The following is a 23,394-nucleotide window of genomic DNA, read 5'->3' as shown; positions in this document are numbered from 1 at the left end:
GGTGTCCCAGCAGGTGTCATCCGGGTCACCAGAAACTGTAGAGGAGGAAGAATAATTTTCCCTCTACCCTTATTGTAAGGGTTGGCTGGGATCCCTTTTTCTCTAGGGCACCTCATAAGTGGATAAACTGTGGCTACTGTAGTACAAGATTATCTTTGTTAAGGATAGCCTAACTTGTTCACCCTTAAAACAAAATTTCATTCACCAGAGACCTCACACAGGACCAGCCCAGTTTAAGACCAACCCAGTCTGACCCTGGACCCAGGCTGACTCCAACCAGTTTCTGGACCCAGTCTGGAAAAAGAAATGCTCAACTAAAGTCTGACAGTTCATACTGCAAAAGCTGTGGAGCTGGGGTGGGAGAGGGGCTTACCCAAACCTCCAGAGGCAGCTAGAAACCATCAAGCCAATGGGCTCAGCAGATACCTACCTCTGGCTGCTCGGGGTCTCCTTCCTTTGTTCCCTCTTCTGACACCAGAACTGTTTTTTTTTTTTTTTTTTTTTTTTTTTCCCGGTGTGCGGGCCTCTCACTGTTGTGGCCTCTCCCGTTGCGGAGCACAGGCTCCGGACGTGCAGGCCTAGCGGCCATGGCTCACGGGCTTAGTTGCTCCGCAGCATGTGGGATCTTCCCGGACCAGGGCACGAACCCGTGTCCCCTGCATCGGCAGGCGGATTCTCAACCACTGCGCCACCAGGGAAGCCCTGACACCAGAACTGTTAAAAGACAAACTGAGGCATATTAAAAATTTTAAGAGTTTATTTGAACAAAAATGGATTCAAACCGGGCAGTGTCAAACTGGAAGATGTTAGGAGCACTCCACCAATGGGAGCTCAGGGAGAGGCTTTTATAGAGAGAAGGCAGAAGCAAAGCAAGGAAGTCATTAATGGGCCACAGCTTAATTCCTGACTGGCTGTCTGTGATTGGTCATCCTTAGGTTTCCATTTCATAACCCTGTTTCGATTTTGGTTTGCTGACATAGGCCAATTTGGCATTAGAGCCACCTTAGTGTGACGGCCTCCAGGTTTAATCAACAACAGTTACCCAAAGGATTTTCTACTTGGTTTACTCCCATGCTTGCTTTTGGGTGGAGGGAGGGCCTAGGATGATGTCAAATTACAGTCTTTCCTCCTCCCCTCAGGAAGTAAAGTCCGCTGGCAGGAGTGCCTAAATTGGCTCTAACCCTGGGCTCTGACAATGCTTGCTTGTTTTCACAGGGCAGAAGAATGAAACGCCTTAGAAAAAGAGCAACATTCTAGAAAATTGTATAGTTTCTTTTTCTTCCCAGGTTGCCTCAAGTCCGTGGAGGATTCCCTTGCTACACACCACATCAAAGGTAGGATGAAAATGGGACTGTGTGTTGGGGTCGGTCCTCTATAATGTTTTGAACAACCGGCATCTCTCCCTGCACGGCCTGCTCACCAGACAGACGGCCATACCACACGCCGTGCCGGCAGATTCTCCTTCCCAGGAAGAAACAGCCTGCGTGCCTACCTGCCGGTGGCAAATAAAGAATGCCGCCCTCTCCCTCAGAATATCTACATTTTCTCTTCGCTTTTCCTCTCTCTATATATTTATTTTACTGAACCATTTGTGAGAAGGTAGCAGACTCTATGACACTTCACTCCTGAGCTTCTTAGCACACGCCTCCTAAGAACAAGCACATTCTTCAGCAGAACCACGAGACCACCATCACCCCCAAGAGATCTAACCTGGTCTGCTATACAGTCCTCATTCCAATTTCCCCAACGCAGCTCCAAAAGTCCTTTCCAACTTTTTTCTGGCCTGGGATCCATTCGAGGAACAGTCATTGCATGTTGTTGTCATGTCTATTTAGTCCCTTAGAATATTTTCATTTTAGCAAGTGCTGTGAAAGGGAATTTCCAAACCTGAAGTTCCCCATCCCTTTTTTATTTCTCTAAAGTGAAGAGCTTACCCAGAGGGCCAGAGGGTGGTTGGTGCACAGCTTGCCCTAGGATTTGGTTTGCAGACCTGGGGGGAGAATAGTGCAAGGAATGGCCACTCCACAATCAGTGAGGTCAGGCTTTGCGATCAACTCCTTTGCTATTCCTGCCTGAAGTGAACTGAGTGGTCATCTTTCGGAGGCCATTCAAATGGGTGGAAGAGAGATTTCTGTGGTGGCTTTGATGTCCCTCACATCACAGCCTTTTGTTATCTTTTTCTCATTTCTCCCATGGTTCTGCCTGGATCATGATTATGGAATAAACGAGGATAAGGGGACAGTCTAGTCGGGCAGACTTTATATGTAACTAAGGACATACTCCACGAGAACTGTCAGCTCCCTGTGGACTTCCAGGGGAAGCCAGGCAGCAGACCTCCACAAAAATCCCCCAAATGGTACAAAGCCCTGCTTGTATTTTTGAGGTTGAGATCAGAGAGTCTATAAACTCCAGAGAGTCTGTAAATTTTAGAAACGAGGAGAAATCATCTATTTTTAGAGGTGGGCCAAAAAAAAATTACAGTACAAGTGGTTTTATACTGCAAAGGAAATAAAAGTTAGGATCATTTTGTCAACTGAGTCAACTCTGTCTTGGATTCGTCACAGGGATCTCCTGCATTTAAAACAAACGAAGCATCATGCTGAAGAGGGAGGGGCAGGTCCGACCCTACACGAAAACCCTGGATGGAGGTTGGGGATGGATGGTTGTGTTTCATTTCTTCCTGGTAAGAATTTACTTTCCCCTTTGCTACTGCCTGAAAGAAGGCTCCCTGAGAAAGGCTCAGAGCAGACTAAGATCACTTATGAAATCCTTGACATTTGAATGGAAAGGGGGTCAGAGCAAGGCCAGGAACTGCCAATGAACCCAAGAGAAAGTTGAAAATGTCCTCCTTGAGTGAAAGCAGAAGCATTCCATCCTGTCTCCTACCCCTCCTTAAACCTACAGAGTGCTCCAGCTACCATCAGCACCTCTACTCTGGATGCATGGCAATTAGGATTTGGGGACAATCGTACATTTAACCATCCCAGAAGTAGCACTGGAAACTGCTAAAAAGTGCTTATGCGGGGGGGGGGGGGGGGTTCCCCACCTCAGCCCAGCATAGACGTAACCCTGCTGGAAACAACCTCCGTCTCTCCTAGGGGGCAGGGACTTTTCTTCTCTTCTGCCTGCTGTCCACTTCCCAACCCATCCCCGCCAACCATAACTTACGCTAGAGTTAGGCCCAATGTATATTTCTGACATGTCTGGAAAGGGAGAGAATGATGTGGATTCTGAAACTGGAGCCTGATTTTTCTCCTTCATCCATAAGCAGCTGGACTCTGCACTCTGTTTTTTAATTAACTTCTTTCCTTCATCCTCCCAGAAGCTCTTGGGGTCGTTATGTGAGACAGTGGTGATGTGAATCAGCATGCTCATTCTGATGGGATTGGTGAATCCCATCACAGCTATATCCCAAACAACCCTGAGAATGGCACCAGCTCCCCAATTCCTCTTAAGTGTTCCCAAGTAAGTTAACTTTGAGATATATTCACAAAGATACCCTTCCCTCCTGATCCTCCTCCCCAGTCCAGCTTCCCTGAAGCTCCCAGGGAAGGGAGTGCAGGTCCTGGTGACTAATAACTACCCTGAAACCCACAATATAGAAATACCACACCTCCTCCCTTATGACAGAGAAGGGGAAAGGAGGGGAAGAAGTGCTCAGCCAGGATACACAGAATACAAAACTCCTAACCACAGGACTATTTGTTAAACATTAGCTTCATTACCAAAGAATGTGGAATCTCCTCTTTTTTCCTCCCAGAAGTGTTACTAAAAAGGAAACTAAGGACACCCTAAGTCTGAGAGCCTTCCTGTGGCTGGGCCACCTCCCCACATCACAGGCTTTGCAGAACTGGTATTGTTGGTGAGGATCTCTAATTCTCCCACCTTTCTCCCCAATAACCACCCTTCCTTTTCCTGTATTATCCTCTGAGGATAGGAAGTTATTTGACCAATTTAGTTGCTGGTAAGAAAAGTTGTCTAACAACCAGATTAATAAACAATGTCCCACTTTTTTGGGTGTGATGCTACTTATAAAAGCACACACACACAAAAAAACATTTTGGGTCCTCAAAATGTTAACAGTTAACTCAGGCCAATCACCCACAGTGGTAATGTGGGTACTTAAGATGACGATGCTTTTGTGTCTGCATAAGTTACAAGTCTACTTTTCTATAACAGATGAGCTCCTGAAAAGGTAAGTGAAAAACCCAATAACAACATGTTCTTCAGGAGCTCCCTACTTTTTAAAAAAAATGACTCATTCTAACTTACCATACTTTATAACTACATATTTGCATGATTGTTTTCTGTATTCAGGCTGTGTCCCAAGACTGAATGTTCCATGAGCACAGGGGCCATGTCTGTTTGCTCACCACTGTAAGCCCTAGTAAATAGCCTGGAACACAGTAGGCACTCAATAAATACCTGTTGACAGATGGAAGGATGGATAGATGGACGATGGGGTAAGCCCATGTACAGTGTCTGATGTGGACTCTGGAACAGGACTGAAACCCATCAACCTTGGTCCAAAACATGAGATGAAATAGTATAATACAGATTATCTAGTCTGCTTAGTTAACTAAGGGAATATCTGGACTTTGGGGAAAAGATTTTTAATAGCTCTGAGTCAAAACAGAAACAAAGTTGGAAGGTTACAAGTTAAGGTAGGGAGGCAGGGTGGCTACAAAGGCTATGTCCTTGGCCTTCTTGATATACACAGTGGAAGGCACAGACCCAGTTATTAGAGACAAGTCATATCCACTTACAGCTGCTATGCCCAGACACCAAGGAAAGACCAGAGAGGAAAGGTGCTAAATTGGGGGGACCAGTAGCTAGCCAAACTCAGATGGCTAAGAACATAGAGGCCAGCATCCTGTAGATGCCAGCACAGAACCCATGTCCACAGAAAAAGAGGAAGGGTAATTTTACAGAATGATGCCTCATTGTCACATTCCCTGCTCATGAGAGGAGGCAATCACCGCCCTGTATTTTAAACTGAAAGAAACAAGTCTGGGTCATTTAAGGTTCATGTATATTCTCTAGCCTCATTTCCTGATAGAGGTGCCTTTGAAGCACGTTATGATTACAAAGTGCTTGATAAAATGCTTTTTTCATTTTTGAATATATAGCCCTGGTGTCCATAGCATTGTTCACTCTAAATAAGGAAAGTCTTGTAGCTTCTATCAAATCAGAATGGGAAAAAATACATTAAGGAACTTCCTCCTCACCACCCCATCTTTTGCAACCTTGGAGCACCACCACTGATTCCTAGTCTCTTACTCCAGAAAACAAATAATACTAGTCTGAAATAAGAGTCTAGCAGTGAGGATGGAGGGGAAGGCCTTGGTTATTTTATTCAGTAGGTAGAGGCTGAGGGAAGGAGGTTCCTAAGTGGAGGCAGGTCTCTAATTTGGGTGAGTGGGTGGATGGTACCAATCAAGAGAAATGAAAAGAGTAGGCATGGGATAAGAGAAAGATGAGTTTAGTTTTGGGTAAGTTAACCTAAGTTAGAAAGATATGGTAGACAGTAATATGAGTCTCGAGCTCTTGGGAAAGCAGAATGGTTACACAAGATAACAAAAACATAGTTAATAGTTTGAGTATTAAGTGCTAAGTATTACTTTACCAGAATTTTCTCAGTCTTCACAGTCCTATGAGCTAGGTGACATTTACTTTATCTCTACTTTATAAAAGAGGAAGCTTAACTTCCGTAGTTTGCCCAAGGTCACACCCCTAATAGGAAGCAGAGCCAAAATTCTGGCCCAGGCAGGCTGACTGCAGATAGAACACAGTATTCACAACTACACCAGGAGTTCAAGGGTGGTAATTAAAACTTTGAGATTGAATGGCTGTCTATGGGACAGGTATAAAGTGAGATGACTGCAGAACCACAGGGGGTAATATTTACCAGGTGAACAGAGAAAGAATCAGTGAAAAGGAACCCAGGATCTGTGGTCCTTCCACAATGCATAGCCAGCTTGAAAGCAGAGAAAGTGGCCTTGAAACACCAAGGCCACTGAAAAAAAGGAAAGGAAAGGGGCCACTAGGAAGCCCCTGGAGACAAGAGTGAGTACCTGTGGCTCCTGGGCTTTGACTGACTGCAGAGCCTGGCTAGGCCTCCCTTCTAGTTCCCCTCAGAACCTTGCTCCTCACTGCCCCCCTTCGAATCAGAATTCCAAGAAACAAATGCTGGTACTCCACTGAAAGAATACCTGACCTCAAAAGAGGCGCTCCCCCTAGTGGAAGGAAGGAGGGTGGTGCAGGCAAAAGGGTTAGTTGGGCCAGAAAAAAAGGGTGGGGCACATGACCCAACCGTAAGGTGACCATACATCCTCATTACCCTTGCTGTCCAGGCATCAATTAATAGCGCTACTTTTCACTCTCAAAGAGCTTCAACTGGGTGATAAATTATTATGATTGCCGTATTTATATACCAGGTGAGGGAGGGTACTCAGCTCAAAAGCAGAGTTAAAGCAAAGGTAACCTAAGGACTGACAGAACAATTCTTTTGGACCAACACACATCTATCACAAAGGTAACTGGAATTAGCTGTTTTTAACAGATGCTACTGTAACAGGATGGTATAGTGGTTGGTCTGGAGTCAGTCTATCTGGGTTCAAGTCCTAGCTCCAGCACCCCCATCTTGAGCAACTTTTAAGCTAAATCTCAATTTCCTGAATTTCTAATACAATATTGGCACACCTATTCCATGCCTTTGTAATGAGAATTAAATGAGATGCTTTCATGTAAAGTGATTAGACACTCTAAGTGGACAACCCCCTCCCCCCCCAATATAAAATGTTACAAAGAGGAACTGGCAAACAAACTGGTAAAATAAAGGTGACACAGAGAATCACAGCCTCCAGCAGTTCCAACCTCCCCTGTAATGGCTTACTCACCACCTGACTTGGACTCTTTGGTCTGCTTTGATTTAGGTAAATGTGTTCGTGATGGGGATGACCAAGACTTTTGCAATTTTCTTTGTGGTTTTTCAAGAAGAGTTTGAAGGCACCTCAGAGCAAACTGGTTGGATTGGATCCATCATGTCATCACTTCGTTTTTCTGCAGGTATATAAAGCCATCAATAAGCTTGCTGTCCAAGGAAAAGGACCACCAAAGGGCAATTCCAAGAAGACTCATCTGTCAGTCATTCAAGACTGAAGCTTTGCTAAAACTCAGGTTCATTTATCAATATGTAAAGCTGAGAAAAGGACTTGCAGTGTTTAGCCTCCACTTGACTTGGAAAAACTAGAAAAATTAGTGCTTAAACAAAGAAAGGTGAAGAATCCAACTATTTAATTCCATGATTCAATTTTCATGCCTTGTTTCTTTCAACAGTGTCTTAATATAGGTTCAATGAGCCAGTCTCTCAACTGGAATGTCGACCATAAAGCTCTGACCATAAAGCTCTAAAAGATAGAACCAATTCCTCTTCCTTTAGTTCTAGTTGGAGCTAGAACATGATGTAGATAAATAATTGAACTTTGTTCTAGTCATAGGTCACTAGAGGCAACGTTTTTCTGCAGAGGTTTCATAATGCATTTTCAGCAAGCTTCCTTTCCAAAACTGTTTATTTACAATCTTTTCTTTAAAACAAACAAAAAACAACAAAACTTCTTCCTAAAAGCAAAATAGTGTGGTACTGGGAATACTAAGAAACTCAATACAGACACCTTTTTGAAGGATACACAAATGTAGAGTCCTCTTATTTCCCTTCAGTTGCCCATTTAAATTGCACACCAGAAGATAAGGGATGCCAGAGCACATTTAACTAGCATTTGTTTCTTTTCCCAAGGTCCCCTAGTTGCTGTTATTTGTGACATAATTGGAGAGAAAACTGCCTCCATTCTTGGGGCTTTCCTTGTTACTGGTGGATATGTGATCAGCAGCTGGGCTACAAGCATTCCCTTTCTTTGTGTGACTATGGGATTTTTACCTGGTGAGTACATTGTAAAAGTTAAGACTTAAAAAAAAATGGAACCAGGAACCTTCCCTTTTACTCTCCATGAGTTCAAAAGGCCTACTTATATTATCTCTGGTCCAGGAGAATATCTTGTCCAGTACCAAGCCACTTAATGTGAAAGTGATTCCAAGCTATTATGTTTTTCTTTTAGGTTTGGGTTCTGCTTTCTTGTACCAAGTCGCTGCTGTGGTCACTACCAAATACTTCAAAAAACGATTAGCTCTTTCTACAGCTATTGCCCGTTCAGGGATGGGACTGACATTTCTGTTAGCGCCTTTTACAAAAGTCCTGATAGATCTATATGACTGGACAGGTGAGTCATTCTAAGTTTCTGAACCATCAACTCTGTAAGATTTAATGTTGAGCCCTCTCTCTGATGACTAGAGGGGAAGTCAGCATGATTCTAAAGTAAAGTATTCTTCCTTGGAGAATATATGGCAAAAGAGACTCTGAACTACTTGCAGGCTTTGCCCGCCACACAGGCAACTCAGAGTTCACCACAGAGTTCAAGTCTGAGGGGATGGAGGGCAATCTATGCGGCTGGGGAAACACACCTTTGCAGGGAAAGCGGTACTCCTGGGGAAACAAGGATCCTCTACTGAAAGCATTCTCTTCAAATTTTCTCTTTAAGAAAAAAATCTGCATTAAAAAAAGTCTCCTCCATCAGATTCACTAAAATAGATGGAAAAAAATTGAGTGAAAGGATTATGTTCCTTAATACTTAATCTTTTATATACTGTCAACTATAAATTTTCACAAATGAATAAAACCATTCATACCACAATTTTCTTCATACCTGAGATAAAACATTTGGATTAAAATAACCTCAAAGTATTGGGGAAAAACATCTATGTATATGTACATATACATGGATATATAAGCCTATTCCTATCTACAGAGCAGTTTTGTTGAACTTTTCCATTCCTGATTAAAAAAACCACCAGTAGTCTCATGGTGAACAAGACCAGCTGACAAATCCACAAGACAGGATAGCAGAACCTACAACTAATTCTATCTCTGGAAGCAACACATCCAAGTCACAGCTTTGGTCAGAACATGCTGAAGTCAACTACTCAGCTTCAAAGGCAACACTAGCATGTCTTCTTTCAAGGAAATATAAAACATCACGGGATGAAAGGCTAACTCCTCTTCTAAGACAGTTTCCAAATGATTCCCGTTACCTAATTCTGTATTTTCTGTACCTAAATCTACACCCTCACTTCAGGATATTTAAAACACATTGTAATTTTCTAACATTTGAAATGACTTCCCCCCACCCCAAACCATTTTTTTCCTTTAGCACAAATAACTTTCCTTCCATGCCCCCTACTGGCACAGCTTTCCCCTTTTCTATCTCCAAGGACTCCGTTTTCACAAGGATACAGCAGTGTGTTCGGCTAACAGTTAAGTCAATGGATTTAAATACTTTCAGGTAAATACAAGGATAAAGCAGTGTTTTCTGGAATTATTGCACTATGATTGAATATTTAGTGGTGGGGCCTCTTCTGAGCCTAAGCATACAGAGTATTGTGAAATGAGAGAGGTAATTTTTAGCTTAATTTCTCAATTTCTCTCTCCTGTTTAGGTGCCCTTATATTATTTGGAGCAATTACACTGCATTTGGTGCCTTCTAGTATGCTCTTGAGACCTATCCATATCAAAAGCGAGAGCAATTCCGATATTAAAGATAAAAGTAGCAGTTTGTCTGCAAGTGGTCCAGAAGCAACGTGTGGGACAGAAACATCATGCTGCAATGAGATACAAAAGTCTGCCATCAGGGACAATACTATGCAGGATGGACAACCTGGTATAAGTTTAACAGTCTCACAAAATCAAAATGAAGAGTTCAACAACGAACCTAACAGGAACAGACTCTTCCGAAAAACTAATGAAGAAAGTTATGGGAAAAAGGCTATTTTGTGGAGCTGCAAACAAAAACTCTTTGATTTTTCTCTCCTTAAGAATCCTTTTTTCTACATATTTACGTGGTCTTTTCTCCTCAGTCAGTTGGCATATTTCATCCCTACCTTTCACCTGGTAGCCAGAGCCAAAACACTGGGGATTAATATCATGGATGCCTCCTACCTTGTTTCTGTAGCTGGTAAGAAAGTCTACTTCAACCTCACGCTCAAAAGGAGAAATGAACTTAATTTTACAAAAATTTATTAAATTTTATTTTTTAAAAGCTTAAGAATAATAATTTTTTTTAAAAAAGGAGTTGTGGGAAGGCCAGAAAAGCAAGTTTTCTGAGGCTGGTGGGAGCAGCAGGATTTCCCTCCAACCTGTCACTGCATCTTGCACACAGGCTCTTCCCTACCAGCCAGCGGACCCCAAAGCAAGTCTTATTTTCATGTCAGTATCTAAGTATTTGTTGGACACCTAACTTTAGAAAGCTGGTGCTCAGTGACAACAGCCATTTTAGCAAGCAAAAACAATCCTAGGTAGGCTGCACAGTGCAGTGGTTGAAAGGATTGGTTCTGGAGCTAGACTTTCCAGGTTCAAGTTTTTGCAGTGTATGACAGTGTGACCTTGGGCAAGTTACTTGCCTTCTCTGCGTCTCAATTTCCTTGTCTGTAATATATGAATAGCATCTACTCTCAGAAGGTTATTAGGATTAAGCAAGTAATGCATGTAGAGTTCAGAATAGTACCTGAACTACTGTAAGCATTCAATAATGTTCTAGTAGTATTCGTAGCTAAGAATTTTTCCCCCTTTAACTCAAAGTAAGAGGATAAGATAAATAAGCATACTAAGGCTAGTCATTAATGGGTAGGCTGACATTTTAAATGAACTAGAATGAAAAAAACAATCATTTTAGTTGAGTACTTATAAAAATGTATGGAAACAGAATGCTTGATCTAAAAGATATGGATTCTTTCAACTGACAAAATAGGGAGTCTAAAAAAATGAAAATGAATGAAATGGAACTGGTTTCCTCTATCTGGAAATTCTCAGTAGCTCAACATTAACTTTTCTCTTGCTAATTTCTGGAAAAGACTATTTACCAAGCCCTTGAAAAACCGACTGCACCCCATTTCCAACTGCTTCGGTCAAATAAAACTTGCGTACACAAGGAAAAGATACAAAGCTAAACTGATTTTTTTTCCACTGAAGTGTCTGGTAGTATCAATTTAGATCAGATTAGGGCTTTACAGCAGGACCAAAGAACATAAAGTTTCAATATGTATCCTAGGAAATAACTGTAAAAATAGATACAGAGATGGTAGTAAGAATTTTTAATTCCTTTTTGTGGAGCAATTTATGTTTGAACCATAGGAAGAATTTTAAGTATAAAACAACTGCAGGGCTTCCCTGGTGGCGCAGTGGTTGAGAGTCCGCCTGCCGATGCAGGGGACACGGGTTCGTGCCCCGGTCCGGGAAGATCCCACATGCCGTGGAGCGGCTGGTCCCGTGAGCCATGGCTGCTGAGCCTGCGCGTCCGGAGCCTGTGCTCCGCAACGGGAGAGGCCACAGCAGTGAGAGGCCACAGCAGTGAGAGGCCCGCGTACCTGGTGGCTGAGGGGGGATCTGCAGCTCATGCTCCTCTTGGTGAAAATCTCTTTCAGTATTTAAATGCTACATTAACATATAATAGGATAAAGGATAAGAATGTTCTGTTATCATAAAACTAAGTGAAAATGTTATTCTTAAATTTTACTCAAGTTACACCGTAGTTCCAGTGTTCAAGACTTTGCATATTTTCAAGTTAAGCATAATAGCCTTTGGAGGAGGACTTAATTACCAAAACCTCATATACAATTATGAGTCTCAACATCTGTTTTTCTTCTTCACCATAAAACTGTATTATTTATACTTCAGTCGTCCACCATATGACTCCCCCAGGACACTAACTTGTGGGTTTACTAATCTTCAAGAAATCTCCCTTCCTCACCTCTTCAAGGGAGGCCTACTGAGCCCAGCGTTCTCTATAACCTGGTATTCCCAGTTTGGTGGTATGAGTTTCCCAAATACAATCAGAAAAAACACCTGGTGAGTCCTCTACCCAACTCTGAAGAAGCCTTTTTGGTATTTTATTGATGTGTCTGGAATAGCTAAGTAAATAATAGAATCTATTGATAGACAAATGGAACCTTTTTTTTCTCTTATGTCCCAGCCTCAGGATGAAGTCATATTACTTAGGAAAAGATGCCTTATGCATTTACAGTTTTCAAAGGGGCTAGGAAAATGAAATTAGGATTTCATAAGACCTTTTCAATATTGTTCCAGGTATCATTGAGACAGTCAGTCAGATTATCTCTGGATGGGTTGCTGATCAAAACTGGATCAAGAAGTATCATTACCACAAGTCTTACCTCATCCTCTGTGGCATCAGTAACCTGCTTGCTCCTTTTGCCACCACATTTCCACTACTTATGACCTATACCATCTTCTTTGCCATTTTCTCTGGTGGTTACCTGGCATTGATACTTCCTGTACTGGTGAGTAGATGCACTCATTAACGTTCTTACACCATTTAGTAAAAGTGTTAACAATCACCTCCCCAAAAGAGAAAACATATTTTGTATTAATTTTATAATTAAAAACAAACATACTCAGAAACCTTCTAGCTATATCTTATCCAGCTATTCATCTTACCTTGGGGGGGGTGGGGCCGGGGGGTGAGAGGCCTATCCACGTGGGACAGGAAAGAAGAGCAAAAAGGGATCAGAAGGATTCCATTTTGCTTATCAGTCTCCCAGGTTAGACTTCTGTTCACTTCTTTCCTTCAGCTCCAGAAATTTCTTTGGTTCTAAGACACATCTTGGAAGAGTTCCTTAAAAGAAGAAAGGGCTTCCTGACCAGCACTGGCTTCTCTCTAGTTGAGAGAAGTTCTGTATACTTTAATAAGGACATTGTGTTTAACTCCTCTCCATCTTTACCCCAAATTGACATGAAGTCCTAGACCTGAATGGAACTGAGTTATACAAATACTTTTGGGTTTTTCTTGGAACCCCATGGGTTCTTAGAACTAGGCCCCCAGTGTGCTGCAACAGAATCCCCCGTAATCTTCTGGCCTGATATCAATATTAGCATAAGTGCTGCAGGATCTTATATGAGGCTTAAGCAAAAATCAAACTTTCTAAAGCTGAAATCAACTCCTGTGATATCTGATTTCTTATAAACCAATTGTTGGTATTCAGCCATAGGTAGATTCAATAATACCACTGTCAGCTCCAACTGTAAATACCATTTCCTAACAGAGAAGAGCAGTGAGGTTCAGGGGAAAAAAGTATCCCTGAACCAATTAAAATATTTTTAAAAAGAAACAAAAACTAACGTTCCTTACTAATAAAATGAAAACACTGTCTGCCCACTGAAATTACTATTCCCTATCTGCCTCAGCTCTTTCATACCAGGGTAAAATGCCATCCAAATCACCTCAGAAGTCAACTGTTCACAGTTTCAGATGACATACACAGTATTTGCCCCTCTGTAGGCAAAGGTCTCCAGAGAATTTCACCCTCAATATGGCTAACACTGGATTCTAATCCCTGCAGGTTGATCTGTCTGGGAATTCTATGGTACACAGGTTCTTGGGGCTTGCCAGTTTCTTTGCTGGGATGGCTGTCCTTTCTGGACCACCTTTAGCAGGTAACAGCTTACCCACATTCTGAGTAAACTTCAACAGCAATGAAACAAAATGCTGATCGATGATTAATGGTAACAGGTAACGACTTATCAGGTTAAAAGAAACTGATGATTATCTCTGCTGTTCCTACACCAACTCTCACAATTCCATCACTAATCCAGGAGAATCTGAGGGTTAATTCAACAGATGTGCACTAGGCAGATTCTTACATTCTCTTGGGACTCTTAGAGCAGGGATTGTGTGTATATCTACTTCTCTGGGGAGACAATCCAGAGTTTTATCAGATGCCCAAAGACCTATGATGGTTAAAAACAAAAACAAACAAAAGCTGTCTTGGACTAAAGGCCAGAATCTGTGGAGAGGATATGTGGGGCCACTGGTGAACATTAAATACAAGTAGAGTAAAACTTGGGAGAGTTCTGTTTTTAACTCAACTTTAAGACTGAAGCATTGTTTTACATTCACTTTTTACCTACTGGGACATTTTGCGCTTGCTGAACATTTAATCTAAGACTATTAAAAGACTGCCTACTCACGCAAATTTCTTTAGGAAACAGACTTAAGCTTTAGTATCTTACACTATAGGTTCTCAATATAGTTGAATTACAAATTACTACAGCATTTCCAATCATCCACAAAAAGGAATTCAGCCTAAAGCTTACTTCTGCTTCCCTAAGTCCTGAAGTAAGACAGAAAAAGGGTCTGATCTTGTCCCACTATCATTTTTTTAACTAAGTTTTATAATGACATTAGACTTGCACCTCTATAAACTTAAGACTTAAAGGCAAATATCAAAAGTATAAAAACTTAATAAAAGAAATTATTACTGAAGGTAAAACAATTTACCACTGAGTTTCAATTTAGGTATACCTATCTAAAGGAAAAAATTACACAAATACACAACTAAGTCCTTATTTGCATTTATGAACACACCTCTTCCCATGAGGTCTAACTTAGCCAATACTTCGTAATTGGAAAACAGGCTAGAATTTTATATCCCAGAATTGTTATACAGGGAGTGGTAAAAGACCAAGCAAGCACCAGAGGCGGCTAGCAGAGCTACTCTATGGCTAGTAACCAGGTCAGTGAAATACAGGAAACAGAGTTCAAATACAGTTTGCTGATGAATTTTTTCAGTTTTGACCCGTCTTCACTGGCTGTCCTAATGATGCGTTGGAACTTTTCAAGCCTTTTAGGCCAAAAGTGTAGGGAAGTAACAAATACCAGGGCACAGAATATCTTATTCAAATGATGAAGGCAAATAACAAAACTACATGTTTAGAGATAAATGTTTTTGTATATATTTAAAAATATTTAAAGAGTTCAATGTATGAGAAGACAAAGCAACTTTTGTGAGGAGTATTACTTGAAAGGAAAAAGCTATAAATGTATGTGTGGGTCTTGAAACCAATTTGTTGGTCATGATCTTAAAAAAATTTTTTTTAATAAAAAAGGACCACAAGCAGATTAGAAATCAGAGTGCATCACTTTATTGTGAAACTTATTTCACACGCACACACACCTATGTAACAGAAAACATATGTGATGTAAAACACATTTCTTACTATTAGCGAGTCAAAAAAAAAAGTTCAAGCCTTTTATTACCCAATGTCCAAGATACCCTGGCACTGTAAGTGAGCATAAAGACAGAGCTCATGGTAGAATTTTTACCTGCTAACTCTGAAAATATTATTTAGGCAATCATAAATTTTTTAAGTTCTACAAAAAAGTCAAAGGAAGTGATAGGCTATTGCTGAAAGCTTAAGTACAGGTTTTTAGTCTGGGAGTTGCTCAGAGTATCTTAAACAAGATTATGATAATAATATATAATTCAGTTAAGTTTCCTGCTCTGTACCACGGTCTCTCATTGACTACAATGTAGTGCTAGACTTCTTGCTGAAGGGACTTCAGGAGAGCCCTTGCTCCTGTAGGTCCTTGCTCTGTGAAGTGACAAGAGGGTTTTACAAAGGCCATTAGATTTGTTCCTAACTTCTGACTCCAGCAGCAACTACTAAAGAACATCAGAAATACTGAGTTACAGATCCACTCAACCCTCAACTGGTACAGGCAAGTTACGTTACTGTCTTTAGCTTTAACTAAATCAAAAGGCTTGCTGGTTATAAAATATTAAATTCTAAATCAAACTTAGATCTTCCAAACTGTATAAGATCCTCATTTTTTACTTACCTAGACTTGTTGTTATCAAAGTACAAAAGTTGAAATTCCTATAAAAGATTACAGGCATTTAAAATGAGGAATCTAGCAAACAGTAAAATGTTTCACAATAATCCTGTAAAAAGACTAGTTAAAAATGGTACATGGATAATAATTTTCTCCTTCCTATATGGAAATGAAAAAGAAAAACAAGTTAGTTCTATATAGCATATTTTAAAAATTCAAGGAAAGGGGAAAATAAAGCATAGGAAACCCAATGAATCATATAACCGATATTTTTTAAAGTTACTTTTTTCTTTAAAAAAACGTAAATAGAGCATATGGGCAAGAAAATTATTTATACATCTTTTGTAATGGTGATTATAAGAAATATAGTGGCAACAAAATTCTTCATCAGATCTTGGTTAAAACTGACAGGGATTGAAATAAATAATACTTTAAAAATTACCCCCCCCCCCACTCCCCACAAGCGACCAACCTGCCCGCTCCACCCCACAGCCCTCCCTATTCTTGCCAATACTCAGCAACAAATTCAATTTTAGTTAATAATATGCCCTGCTTCAGACTGGATCAGTTTTGGGGTTGTTCTAGTTTCCTGACCTAGGTGGTCGGTAGACCCAAGGGTAGGCCAAATGTCACTGTTCATCCAAACCCAAATGCTGTTTTTTGCTGGTAGATGGCATCCAGAACTATACACTGACACCAAGATGGAAGCCTTGGAAGGTTGTGGAAAAATAAAAAGTATTAATATTTTTAAAACTTAATATACATTTCTAATAGACCCCTGTTAACAAAAGTATACCTGCAGAAAGCAATCTAAATACAAAAAATAGTGCCTTGGGCAAAAAAAGCAAGTATATAATCATATTCTCCAATGTACAAGACAGATATAAGTCACTTATGTGATATTCCCAGTCTTGTACCCAAGGTATTTGACGTATGAGCTCAAAATGCTAAGGGCTGTTCAGTTTCATTTAAAAATAAAACCACCAGGGCTTCCCTGGTGGCGCAGTGGTTGAGAATCCGCCTGCCGATGCAGGAGACACGGGTTCGTGCCCTGGTCCGGGAAGATCCCACATGCCGCGGAGCAACTAAGCCCGTGAGCCATGGCCGCTAGGCCTGCGTGTCCGGAGCCTGTGCTCCGCAACGGGAGAGGCCACAACAGTGAGAGGCCCGCATACCGCAAAAAAAAAAATAAAAATAAAAATTAAAATTAAAAAAAATTAAAAAATAAAAATAAAACCACCAACAGCCCATATCAGCTGCCTATAAAACAAACCACCAAATGTAGCTCCCCTCTCTTCCACATACACCCCACTTTCCCAACTGATGAGTGCATATATTATTCTAATATTTAATATAAAAAATTTAAAGCACAAATCTCTGAAAACTCCCTTAAAATGACATAAATAATATTTTTTGTTTTCACCACCAAAAATGTATTTTCCATCCATACAGGTGATTTCCCTTATCCATTTAGTCCTCCCTCCTGCCCCTTCCCCTCTGATAACAACTACTCTATTCTCTGTATCTACATGTTTGTTTGGTTTGGTTTGTTCATTTATTTTGTTTTTGTTTGGTTCACAAGTAATTATTTGATTATAACTCAGTATTCATTCCATAATTATTAAACAACTTATTAGCACAGAACTCTACTAGCTGCCACAAGGACACAGAGAAGACAAAATTATTTGTTCAATGTTCTTTCATACCTTATTGGATCATGGTATAGCATTCACTCTGTCAGCCACATACACTGCTTAACATTAGGACTTAATCTAAAATGTCTAAAACTGAGAATTGTTAGAATTTGCATTCTTCTTCCACTTCATTAACTGAAAATTTGGTTGAGCCACTGTAACCCATGTCTCCATTTTCTTGCCTTTAAATGAAGGCACCCTAAGCTTTGGTATAATAAAAATGACCTTAAAATATAGTAAAGCTTCATTCACTCAATCAAGCAGATATTTCACAAAAATAATTTTTTTCAATAAATTCAAGGAAAATTAATTCTAATGCCAAATAAGTTGATTGTACTCCAGAATAAGCTAAAGGTAACTAGTTCCTAAAGTAGAAGTACATCTCTCTCTTGCTATTATTATTCAACCTCACAATTCATCAGAAACACCATGGAGCAAAACTGGTAATTTTGCATTAACTCTTTTTCCAAGTTTTTTTTCTTTTTTATAAATTTATTTATTTAGTTTTATTTATTTTTGGCTGAGTGGGGTCTACATTGCTGCACATGGGCTTTCTCTAGTTGTAGCAAGCAGGAGCTACTCTTAGTTGTGGTGTGTGGGCTTCTCATTCTCTTGTTGCAGAGCATGGGCTCTGGGCACGCAGGCTTCAGTAGTTGTAGCTTGCGGGCTCTAGAGAGCAGGCTCAGTAGTTGTGGCGCACGGGCTTAGTTGCTCCGTGGCATGTGGGATCTTCCCGGACCAGGGCTCAAACCCATGTCCCCTGCATTGGCAGGCGGATTCTTAACCACTGCGCCACCAGGGAAGTCCTGCATTAACTCTTTATCTGCATTTTACAAGAAAAGACAATGGCTAAAATGGAAATTCATCCATCCAAGCTTGTCTCTGTCCCATTAACACAGACAAGTTCATCTCCTCATGAAATGACAGGTCATTTCCTATCTCTATTCCATCCTCATTTCAGATACAATGTTAAACAAATATTCCACCCAGTCCTCACTCCACCTTTTATCAACCATGCTCTCTACAGTTTTATCAGTCATCTTGGTCTATCAGTTGAGAATTTCTCTACGGCCTGAAATTTTATTTGGAAAACAAACACACAAGCAACTTAACCTTTTGGTCTGCTATAAATCCATTTTGGAGATTGGGGATATGGAGGACAAGTGAGAAGGCAGAACAAAGTTCTCTGTCCTTTAAATCCTGAGGAATATATTATACCCTGAAGAGGCAAAAGGAAACAATGTAAATCATTTCTTTATCCAGTGCTTATTTTCCCCATGAGCAACAAATCCCACAGAATTTTACTTTGATACAGCATTCCTAGGATTAATGAATCCCTACAAAAGCATCAAAAATAAATTCCAAATAGCTCTCTATTGTGGTTTAAAAGGGAGAGGGGGGAGGTAGTCCTTCCCTTGCAAGGCCAAGGAATCAAGTTTCAAAATCCTAACACAGACCACAATCCTCTTAATAAAACTTACAACACAGAGCCAATACTTATAGCACTACCAGTAAATCTTATAGCAAATTTCTATCATGAGGCCTTTAGAGAGTTCCTGTCTTAAAAGGCACTGAGGTTTATATTTGCTAAACCATGTTTCCCAAGATTTTTCCCTTCGTGGCACATACAGGAAATATTTGTACAGCACACCCAAAGTAAAATGACAAGGCTGCTAACAGCCAGGCGGCGGCTCCAGTGACCCCAAGAATGTGAGAAGATCATTGTCTCTGCACACCTTGGAAGTCTGCCACTATTCTACAGCCTAACAGTTAGAAGCTCTGGTTCAATACTGGCTAGTCACTTACAGAATCCTCAACAACTAATTTAACTACCATCAAGGAACTTTGGGCCTTCTAGGGGTATTTCAAATCTTAACAAGATGACCAATAGTAAACTTACAGTAGTAATCCTATTGAAAAGGATTCATAACTCAGCTAAAAATCAACTTCTGAGATATCAGATATGAATACTTTTAGACAAGATGTTAAACTCATTTTTAAACATGTATGGTTTAACCCATAAAATGATATAGAGTATCATTTTTTAAATGTTGACATTTTAATAAATGAATTTAGATTCTATATTCAACATCAAACTTTAAAGATTATTCCAATCCCTTTTTTGTTGACTGTAAGAAAACTGGTTTAAAAAACTGTTCAAGGAAGCTGAGGCCTATCTTCTTATTTTAAATTATCACAGGAAACATTATTAGATATCCCTACCCAGAACAAGGGTTACAGCTGTAAAGAAGTAATTTGGACAACTTTATTGTACGTAAGAATCAAATGGGTGCCACCTAGGAGGAAGTATGCTTAGGAAGCCAACGAATTTGCACAATTAACATGCATCTTAAGTGAATCTGATGCAGGTAGTCTGGAGACACCAAGGAAATGCTTAGAGGGGACTTCAGCTTAGGAAGTCTGCACCAGTAGGCAGTGTACTCCTCAGAATGCTGGCTACATACAGTATTCCTTAGCATGGAGTGGAGGCTCAGATCCATTGCACACTTTCCTGGACTGTGGCTGGTATTCTCTGCCACTCACAATGCTTTTGCTATGACCACAAAGAAACCCAGTCTTTTGAATGTCGACTTATGCGTGTATTTCCATTTGAAAATGATTAGAATGCAGTGGTTTCTGAACTACCAACAATAACCCTGAAACTGTTCAGGGTTGAAAGTGCATTTATTTACATCTATTTCATGCTATTATAAAAAAAGTACAAAGACCTAATAAAATCAGATCAAATATACAGTCTTTTTTTTTTTTGGCCGTACCGCGTGGCGTGTGGGATCTTATCTCCCTGACCAGGGATCGAACCCATGTTCCCTGCAGTGGAAGCGAGGAGCCCTAACCACGGGACTGCCAGTGAATTCCCTATACAGTCTTCTTTTACTTTCAATGGTGGGGAAAGGCTAATTATTCCCACCAAATAGAGATGTTTGGTTAGAGCAGCAAAGCTATGAATTTAACTTACCTAGTAGCCACTTAAATTTAAGCTTGATTATGAAGCTAATATTTTCATAGGACAATTAATTAATAATAGTACAATACAGTCCTGCATCTTACATTTCACCTCATATTTGCTATTATAAATAACATCTTAAAACTAAATACTCAACTGCACATTATTATCATATGGAATGGCAATTAGACCTTAGAGACAGAATTTTAAAATATACTACTCTCTCAATACTCAAGCATGAATGGGAGAAACAGATTTAAAACAAATTATTTCATTAAAATTTGCATTGGCTATTCCCTGGCAGTCCAGTAGTTAGGACTCAGCGCTCTCACTGCCAGGGGCCCAGGTACAATCCCTGGTTGGGGAACTAAGATTCTGCAAGCTGTGCAACACGACAAAAATAAATAAATTAAAACGTTGCATGGAAATACACAGAAACAGTTCTAAAGCATGCTAAGTAATTCCCTACCCCGGTAAGAAAATACACTGAATATATCTTATCTTTCACATTTCAGAAACAACATTCTGACTTTAAGTGTGTGTGATATGAAAGGCTTATAAGCAGTTTTCTCTTAAACTGTTTTAGTCCCTCCAGGATTTATAAAACAACTCAGTTTCACTATTTTTAGTTTTACCCTCCTGACCTTTTAGCAGCACTATCTACCTCCCTCTCCAAGAATCTGTAGTCTTTTCCTAGAGTGTTACTTCAAATACCCCTGTCTTACAATTCACAGGTTATATATAAACTGGTAAATTGCTATACTAAGGGACAAAGGATAAGTGGAGGTGCGGCTTTCCACAGTTCCTCCTTCATAGAAATTTCTAGAAAAACTGATAGATTGGTCAACCGTTTCTTAGATAGCTAAAGGTCAATCAACATAATAAAGACTTGTCCCAGTTGGTTTCACTATTTTGCTTAACTCCAAGAAACATGTAATTGAGGTCACTGATCAAACAAGTAAAAGCAACTCAAAGTTAGCTGAATTTAAATAAAACATTCCATTCATTCATTAAGAAAAGGAAACAAAAAGCTAATGAAGTAAACAAACAAAAATTGAAAGTCTCTATCAGAGCCAAGTAAGAGAATAAAAAGGAGAGGAGATAGAGACATACACAATCAGACAAAAAAAAAAAAAGGGGTATACTCTACACATCATCCAGTGAGAAATCATGTTCCAAGATATAAGTGAAAATCAAAAGATACAATGTAAGCTCCATGCAGACATATATTTTCATCCATTTTTTCCATGGGTTTACCCCTAGTAACCAGAACTGTGCTGGCATAGAGTACCAAAATTTTTTGAATAAACGATCAGAATAACATCCTTAAGGTTTTTCAAGATTTTAAATATAAAAACTTATAAAAGCCATATTGTAAGTTTGCATCTACAAGCATAATATGAATACAATAATCTAGAAAAGACTGTGACCCCTGAGCCCTTTTTAGGGAGCCTGAGGTCAAAACTATTTTCATAATAATATTGAGACATTATTTGTCTTTTTCACAGGGTTGACTTTTGCAATAACGTATAAACGTTGGTGCCTTGCACAAATATTCTTTGCCACGACAAACTCACATTTAAAAAAAAAAAAAAAAGAGTTTCACTTAAGAAGTTCTAGTATGTGCCATTAGCCAAATGATTTTGAGGACCCTCCCAATTCTTGCTTTAAAAAAGCACTTTGATTTCAGGGGGAATTATCGTCATTGTTTAAGCCACTTGGCCAAGTAAGTCAGTTCCTTTTCATTTGTTCTCATAACCTCCTGAACCATCCATCCCCTCACAGCCTTTATCGCAGGTATAACTTATGTGGTTAATACCAAATCCCCACTAAACTATATGGTCTATGAGGACAGGGACCATGTCTGTTTTGGCTCATTATCATATCCTCAACACCTAGCACATTGCTGGGAACACAGTAAGAAATCAAATGTCTGTTCAGTGAAGGAAAAAAGACAATTATCAGTTCTCACTTTTTTCTTTGGAAAATAGTAATTCACAATATTTTTCTTCGTAAGAATAGTGGTCTTCTAATAAAATTCATTGTAAAATGAAATGGTACGTGTTCCTAATTTTCTCCAACTTCCATTACAAGACTGGAGATGGGCTCTGGGTTCACAGTTACTTTTAACCCAAGGTTTAAACCCCTAACTCAGATGGAATTGATTTAACTTCATCAATAGAAAATAAGACAGGTAAGCAAGCTGACTAACTTTCTAATGGGTCACAATACAGACTAGTAAGTACAAGAAGTTCCTTCCTTCAAGGAACGGTTCATGGCTGAGAACTCCTAATGAAGGTTTGCATCACTAACAGAAATCCTTTCTTCCTTATAGGTTGGTTATATGATTATACCCAGACATACACCGGCTCCTTCTACTTCTCAGGCATATGCTATCTCCTCTCTTCAGTTTCCCTTTTCTTTGTACCATTGGCTGAGAGATGGAAAAACAGTCTGACCAGAAAAAGAGGACTGCAATCAAGTGAGAGCTTAACAAAAGAGAGTCTAAACTAAAAGTCACTGGAAACAAAAGCATGGAAGAAAAGTACCCGCATTTGTAAACTAAGAAGTTGAACCACATAATTTTTTAAGGTTCCTTTTTGCTTTAGCACTCTGAAGAATGTCTTTGTTCGTATTTATTTAATCAAATAGGCTAAAATTTTAATCAGTTGAAGCAGTTACTTTAGATATTAAATGAAAATCAGAATGTACTGTAATAATAAATTAACCAAACTCTCAGTTGTGCCATGGTAATTCAGTCGCAAAAATATGTAAAGACAGAAAAACATTTTCCTTCATATAAAGCAGTATTAAACAGTCATTGAACTCTGGAATCTGAATGAACATTGAAACATTGTTTAGTGACTGGAAGAGTATACACCTCCCAAATAGTTTATCTTTGCTTCTTAAGTAGAGATAATCTGTTTTCTTTTCATCATTTTGTTTCTTAAATTTTCTATAATAAACATGTATTGCTATGTAATAAAAAATAAAAAAGAAC

At 39.6% G+C, this 23,394-nt stretch overlaps 1 protein-coding gene across 1 annotated transcript; it reads left to right on the top strand.

Moving 5' to 3' along the window:
* The first annotated feature begins 1,184 nt into the window (after positions 1-1,184).
* On the top strand, positions 1,185-23,037 carry SLC16A4 (solute carrier family 16 member 4). Its single transcript, XM_067041640.1, is given in 10 exon segments — positions 1,185-1,334; positions 2,565-2,683; positions 6,936-7,068; positions 7,796-7,939; positions 8,115-8,276; positions 9,549-10,064; positions 12,191-12,402; positions 13,462-13,555; positions 22,729-22,858; positions 22,860-23,037. Coding segments are annotated over 9 exon segments (1,506 nt in total). The 5' UTR covers positions 1,185-1,334; positions 2,565-2,596; the 3' UTR covers positions 22,888-23,037.
* The last annotated feature ends 357 nt before the right edge of the window (positions 23,038-23,394 follow it).

This window comes from Kogia breviceps, chromosome 1 (assembly GCF_026419965.1).
Source record: "Kogia breviceps isolate mKogBre1 chromosome 1, mKogBre1 haplotype 1, whole genome shotgun sequence".
Lineage (NCBI taxonomy): Eukaryota > Metazoa > Chordata > Mammalia > Artiodactyla > Physeteridae > Kogia > Kogia breviceps.
Note: the sequence above shows the minus strand (reverse complement) of the source record. Positions and strands in the feature narration are given on the sequence as shown.